At 39.1% G+C, this 7,193-nt stretch overlaps 1 protein-coding gene across 3 annotated transcripts; it reads left to right on the top strand.

The window, feature by feature from the left end:
• The first annotated feature begins 1,382 nt into the window (after window positions 1-1,382).
• acp5a (acid phosphatase 5a, tartrate resistant) lies at window positions 1,383-3,317 on the top strand. Of its 3 annotated transcripts, none has more exons than XM_014021665.1 (6): window positions 1,383-1,401; window positions 1,860-1,950; window positions 2,042-2,241; window positions 2,320-2,444; window positions 2,512-2,857; window positions 2,933-3,317. In XM_014021665.1, the coding sequence occupies exons 2-6, from the start codon at window positions 1,860-1,862 to the stop codon at window positions 3,170-3,172; spliced, it is 1,002 nt and encodes a 333-aa protein (XP_013877119.1). In that variant the 5' UTR covers window positions 1,383-1,401; the 3' UTR covers window positions 3,173-3,317. The 3 variants fall into 3 exon arrangements, with proteins under 3 accessions (XP_013877119.1, XP_013877116.1, XP_013877117.1); XM_014021662.1 differs by lacking the exon at window positions 1,383-1,401 and adding an exon at window positions 1,452-1,706 and having other exon boundaries at window positions 1,824-1,950; XM_014021663.1 differs by lacking the exon at window positions 1,383-1,401 and adding an exon at window positions 1,452-1,706.
• Window positions 3,318-7,193: the final 3,876 nt, after the last annotated feature.

Consider the following 7,193-nt stretch of genomic DNA (forward strand, 5'->3'; position numbering starts at 1 on the left):
ATATATAAATTTTAAAGTTGCTGAACTTTGATCAGTTTTTATCTGGCCTTCTGAAAGTGCGTTGCTTTATCAGCTTGATTTGATTTGGTCAGAAAAAGTAATCACTGTTAAAGTACTTTCACAATGAGCACGTTGCGTTTTAACGATTGTGTTCAGGTGCAAAGACTGAAGTGTGTAAAATGGTGCAGATTATAAACAAACGACAACAGTGACACGTAACAAGACGAAACAAAATTTACTGCAAACACATCGAATGCTGAATGTTGAACTAAAAGTTTAACATAAAACCAGGCAGAGCAGAAGCTAAAATGAGACAAATAGTATCTACAACCAAAAATTGGACGAAAAAAAAACCTGAAACGACAAAGTTTTGTAAAAGGTAAACATCAAAACTGATTTAAGATTTGTTTAATAGCAAACTGCTAACATTCAGAGAAGAATAAAAAGCTACATTTGGTCTTACCATAACTACAAGCTAAAATTAGCAAAACAATACATTAAAGCTATGTGTAGCAAAACATTATAGAAAAAGCTAAAATCACACAAAGCAGCTAGAATCTGTGTAGCGAAACTATCCAAAAGCTAAAATTAGAAAAGCCTTAGCTAAAAGCTTAATGTAGCAAAACCTTAATTTAAGTTGTATGTTGTAAATATGTAAATGTTGTAGCTATAAGCTAAAATTAGCAACACAGTAATGCAAAGCTAAAATTGGCTAAACTAATTAAAAGCTAACTTGTGACCTGCCCAGGGTGTCCTCGTTCTCGCACAGCGAATGCTGGAAATAGGTGCCAACTTCCTGTGATCCAGAATGGAGAAAATGGAAGGATAAAAGCTAAAGTTAACAAAACAGTAAAAAAGTAAAAGATAATTTAGCAAAAACTATAGTTAAAAAATCACAATCTTATAAATCCTAAAGTAGCAGAACAATAACTAGAAAGCTTCAGGAGACTAAAGTATCTTTCAGAGAACAATGACTCTAAGAAAAAAAGATTTCAATGTATTAATGGGGAATTATCTTGTAAATATGCATAAATAATTCAAAAACTAATACAAAACTCAGTCATATTTTCAACTGAGCTAAATGTTTTGCAGTATGACTGGTTAAAATAGTACAAAATATGCCGAAGTAGAAGTCAAGACAATAAATTGTTTGGAAAAACAAGACAAGCTGGATTTGGAAAGGAAAAAATCCAAGAAAAGAAGTTTAAAGTGGAGTCTAGACGTGAGCTATAACAAATACAGTCTCACACCGATGACCCTTTTGCTCTGAGTCAGGGTGTGAACAACAGTCATGCCTCGGCGGCGTGGCCCCCGGCGGCTCCTCCTGCAGGGCTGATAAAAGACGAGGAGGAGGAAGGCTGTGTGAGGACGGAGGCATCCAGAGCACGTCTCTAAACAGCTGTGAGTGTTTTGTCTTTTTTACTTCTGTGCACAGATGTCAAACTTTRAACTCATCTGTGCTTTTTGTTTAATTATTTCTAGCTTTATAGACTATTTGATCTGTGAGCCTCTTAAGTAAGCTTCCTAATTCAAAGGCTCCATTAAACAATGACCTCTGACCCTATCAYACACATGGACATATTGATCCGTGAACTCCTGCAGGAACAAACCGGCTAAAAGCTGCGCCAGTCACAGCTTACCAACACATAAAAACAGATGTTTRAGTGTGATTGAAAGCAAAGAAAGAGGAAGCACAGGTGCGCAGGGTGAGCTGTGGTTTCTKAAGCTTGGCTGAATTTGTTTCACTTTCTTTCATCAGCCTCTGCTCACACAYTGACTCTGGCTTTAGCTGCACTTCTTGTTTTGTTTGATTTATATTTCAGGCTAACAGYGAGAATCTGTTGTCTCTGCCTTTCAAGATGGCGTTCACACTTTTAACCATCCTGACAGCTGCCATCAGCGCATCCTATTGCTTTCCTACAATCTTTCAAGACCTGGAGCACAATGGAGGTGGGTATTACTTACAGCACACTGATATATTCMGAGGTTTTGTTCTCGATAGGACGTCGTGCCCTTCATGGCTTGTGTTGTTGTTTTTCAGGAAACCGAACCTCCATTAAGTTCCTGGCTATAGGCGACTGGGGAGGGCTGCCGTACCCGCCGTACATCACKGCTGTACAGAAGACTACGGCTGTGGAAATGAGCAAAATAGCAGAGCAGATGGGAGCTGACTTTATTCTGGCCCTGGGCGATAACTTCTACTACAGAGGCGTGAACAGCGTGGATTCCCCTCGGTTTCAGGTCAGTTGAGGGTCTGGCATCAGCTGATAACTAATGAAGGAAGCTGGTTGTGCTCATCTGAGTCTCCTCCTCCACCAGGAAACCTTCGAGGCCGTGTACACCTCCAAGTCCCTCAGGGTGCCTTGGTATGTTATCGCTGGCAATCATGACCACGCAGGAAATGTCAAAGCTCAGATAGAGTACACCATGAAATCTGACCGATGGTAAGCCGCTCATGTTGTCAAAAACAGCTCTTTGAAAGCAAAAACTTAACTTTAACTCCCTTATCAGGAGATTCCCCTCCTACTACTACGAGCTGAACTACCGCATCCCTAACACGGGGAAGACCCTGACCATCATCATGCTCGACACGGTGATGCTGTGCGGCAACTCCAACGACTTTGTGGACGAGAAGCCCAGAGGACCCCTGGTCGAAGCGGAGGCGAARCGCCAGCTGGCCTGGCTGCAGGAGCGACTGGCTCGGTCCAAAGCGGACTTCCTGCTGGTGGCGGGCCACTACCCGGTGTGGTCRGTGTCCGAGCACGGCCCCACGGAGTGTTTGCTCCAGGGCGTCCACCCTCTGCTCATTAAATACAACGTGACGGCGTACTTCTGCGGCCACGACCACAACCTGCAGGTCAGCCGTGTCCCTGGCCGGGTTTAACAATGTCTGCGTCTCGTTTTGCTCATGGCTGCTTTGTTCTCCTTGCAGTACCTGGAGGAGTTCGGCATCGGCTACGTGGTGAGCGGCGCTGGCAACTTCCTGGATCCCGACATCCGTCACTGGAACCACGTCCCCAAAGGGTCTTTAAAGTTCTTCACGGGCCAGGCGTCGACGCTGGGAGGCTTCGTTCACGCCGAGGTCACCAAGGACCAGTTGATCCTGACGTTCTTCCAGGCTAAAGGAACCTCTCTATACCAGACCGTGCTGTCCCAGAGGAACGTCAGTTAGTCTGTTGGCAGCTGAAAGTTTCTTCTGTATAATCAAATCTGTGATCCCTCCTTTGACTCTTGACGTTTCAGTGCTTTGTGTTGTTTCAAAATGAATCAACTTTTACTGTCTTTATTGTAAGATAAAATAAATGTTTTGTAATTAATGTCTGTTTCTTATCAGCCTTTGTACTTTGACCCTCAACAAAAAATCTGCTTTTTCTCCTGACGAGTTTGTGGAGCTGCAATAAGTACATCCCTGCTTTAAGTTGTTAAAGGTGCCAATGCACAAGTGTTGAAGCGTCCTTATTTCAAACTCTTCTCACGCCACCAGTTTGTTTTAAATCAGAACGTTTTGTCTTCTTCCACTCAGTGTCACTGCTGTAGGACTTCTGATCGTCAACCTGACTTCCACTCAAAATATTTTCATCCAGGCTGGAAACAACGGCTTTTTTTTTTACAATAACTCCACCTAAAACATCGTAGAAACAGAGAAAATGAACATGGGTGACCAGAGTTGTAAAGTAACTAAGTACAAATACTTTGTTACTGTACTTATGTAGAATTTTTGGGTATCTGTACTTTACTTGAGTAATTATTTTTCAGTCTACTTTTTACTTCTACTTCTTACATTTTCACACAGTTATCTGTACTTTCTACTCCTTACTTTTTTTTAAAAAGGAAAGAAGTATAAAGTCGTTACATTTATTTCATTTTTGCTTGTTTGGATTCCAGCTTATTGTAAAAAATAAATACTATCCATATAAACTGTGCCTCCTAGATAGAGTGAATTTAACTGTGGTTGAATGAGAAGTATAAATATATAAAACTCTGATAGTGTATTAGTTTGTACACAAACAAATCATGTCACACTCCAGCAGGAGAGAATCATTCAAATAAAAGGACTGTACTTAAGAAGTATTTGTATTTCATGAATTATATTCTTACATTTGGCCGCAGCCCTCAGATAGATTTTCATTTTGGGGAAAAGCTTTGTGCAGCCTTGATATATGTATATAAACTGAAACAGCTGGACTAGTGCATCCTAAATTTAACATAAATTAATTATTTTAAATACGATATAGTCATTTCTACCTTTTTTTCCTAATAAATGTCATTACATAAACTCTAACTGCTTATTTTAAATCAATCCTTTTACTTTTAATACTTAAGTTCAAACAATATCAAATACTTTAAGACTTTTACTCAGTAATATTCCTAAAGGAGACTTTAACTTTTACCAAAGTAATGTTTTGGTAAGATACTTGTACTTTATACAACACTGTGTGTGATGACTTACTGCACTATATTAAAGGTTAGCTGTTTTGTTCTGCTCACAAATTTGCATCTGACTCTTTTATCGGTTTATCATTCTTACTACGTCTGATACATGATTTAACATTCTTACAAGCCTTTTTTTGTGTGTGTGAACATATGGGCTTCTTTAATCAGCCGGTCAGAATAATTTCATTGCAAATACCTCCCATCTGCTGCAGAAGCCTTTAAAGTTCTTGCAGCAAACTGTCAACATCTGGACACAGGAGCTCTGACGWGACACTCATGAAACTAAAAACAAGCAGAAAAGTAGAAGCGGTTCCTTTTTTTAAGGAACACATTCGATAAACTTTTTGTAAAACACGCTTTGCTGGAAGAAAAGAAAATTTGAGGTCAGACCGGTTTAACCGCTCAGCTTACAGCTGCCAAAACACGAGTCTGTCAGATGACACAGGTGTGCATTATGTTATTACTGAAACAAGCAGGTTTGAARTGTCTGGTAGCATCAAACCTGACTGAATGGTGAAACTAACACTGGAGGGTTTGAAAGTAATGAAGTGGAATAACTGCAGCTGGATGTGTCACCTGCTGTCAGGCAGAACAGAAAGATCCACAAACAGCAGCTAAAGGCTGCTGCAGAGTCAGATTCATTATGTAACTCTGGGTTTAATAGGTTTTAATACACACTTAAAATGCCTCCAGTGTGTTCAAATATTAACTTTTATTTATTTCTTCTATTTATGAGCTAAAAGAGGTCTTTAACTGTGGATCTGAAGACCTTTCTTCTGGTCATACTGGAGGGTTTAATGATGGTTGCTGAAGGACATGATGGGACAAGTCTCCACAACCACAGCTCTTTTTTTTCTCGTTACAGAACGGCCTGGCCTGCCAACTGAGGATTAGCCTGAACGACAGCAGATTGACAGCTGATGCYATGAACTAAGCCAAGTGATGACAATTAACCTGGGAGGAAGGTATAAATGCTGAACCAGCTGTTTTGCATCTTCTTCCTGCTAATTTTCTAAGCTCTTATAAAAATAAAATCCATTCTTTAATTTAAGTTTAACAGCAAAGTTTTTTTTTCACCCTGTGCTTTCTGTGGTCCCAACTGAACTGCAGGCGAMGAGGATCCAGATCCCATTAGGATGAGTTTCAGGCTGTTAGTGTAACGCATCATCAGACTGAGAGCTGGACCGATAGATCTCAGCCAAAACTAAAGGAGTCGGCTGAGGTAATCTGAGGTTAAAGAGGATAGCTTAACTCTGGCTTACGTAAATCCACAGCAGACCTGAAGAAAACCCTGACAGGTTGCACATAGCATCCCTTACCGATGCTCCAGGACCAGCTAAACTGAGACTGCTTCTCTGAAAGTGAGAACTTCAACCTCACTGGCTTACTTACTGATTGTGAGGCACCTTTTTAATTTTACTGAAGTTTCATCAAAAACAGAACTAAAAGTTCCTAAAGAAAGAGAATTTTCTGTTAAAATGCAGTTTGAATGCTGTGGGCTGAATGATTTTGCTGAAATTTGTTCCCAGCTTCACCTAAGGTCATGAACTCCAGTGAACTGTTAAAATTAAAATAGTGGAACAAAAGGTAAAATCAAGAAAACAGTAGCTAAAAGCTAAAAAAAAAACCACAACTGTATCTAAAATTAGCAAGACAGTATCTAAAGCTAAACTAAGCACAAGAAAACATAAGTAAAGCAAATATTGATTTAATAAATCAATGTTTAAGGAGAGTTTGGACATACGAATGGTCAAAAACTTTAAATAACACAAAGTATGAGGAAAAAATGCACAAAAAAACTTTCAAAAAGGAAAAAAAAAAACATTGCAAACACTGAGTCACCAGTCACATGACCCTGTTAGGGAAAACACTGAGATGTTTTGTTTATAAGTGCTGACTCACCTATCAGGTGACTTTAACAGTGCACAACAAAAAGGAAGAACTTAACTTTAGCAGCAGCAGAAACAAGTTAAAAAGTGTCAAAGTAAAGGAAAATGTGATGGGTTGTTTTATTTTAATATCAGGCCTTAAAACAAATGGCTGTATTTTTCAGTTATACAATGAAGGATGTCCAGTTTGATTCTGAAAAAGTGGTTTTCAAGTATTTTTTCCACTAAATAAAATAAAATCCTACATAATCAAAGTAAATCAGTTAGATGAATAAAAAAGTGATGGATCCAACTAAAACTCAATCTGCTGCTGTCATCTTTAAAACACTCAGCCTCAGTGTTTAAAGCACATATTATAGCTGAAGCATGGATTAAAACAAAGACCCCGATCTCCCCCCAGACTCTGTTTCTGAGACGTGTGACTCCATATTTAAAATTTCACCACCTGCCACCGAACGCACAACCTGCACTGCAGTAATCCTTTGCTCATGTCTGCTCCAAAATGAAGAAAACAGCTAATCTAAAACCTCTTGACTCATTAGCACCAATAAAAAAAGAGTTCACATGTTTTTACTCATCTCTATTCACTGGAGTCTGATTAGTGTTTTGCTGGGTTTGGACCTGAAAGTCAGGGGTGTTGTGCCACCTACACAAAGTAAATTTTAATTAATGCATCATTTCTGTTTTTAATTTTCTGTTTTTAACATTGTTTTTGGTCTGTGGCAGGGTGCTGTGGAGGACTGGAACTGACATAATTAAAAATAAAGGTATAAATGTATAAATGGACCAATAAATAACACACTTAAAATGCACAAATTAAATTAAAAAGGAGAACTTTGCCTCATGTTTTATAATTTATTTGATCTTCAT

Source organism: Austrofundulus limnaeus, unplaced genomic scaffold, assembly GCF_001266775.1.
Source record: "Austrofundulus limnaeus strain Quisiro unplaced genomic scaffold, Austrofundulus_limnaeus-1.0 Scaffold300, whole genome shotgun sequence".
NCBI classification, from domain to species: Eukaryota; Metazoa; Chordata; class Actinopteri; order Cyprinodontiformes; family Rivulidae; genus Austrofundulus; species Austrofundulus limnaeus.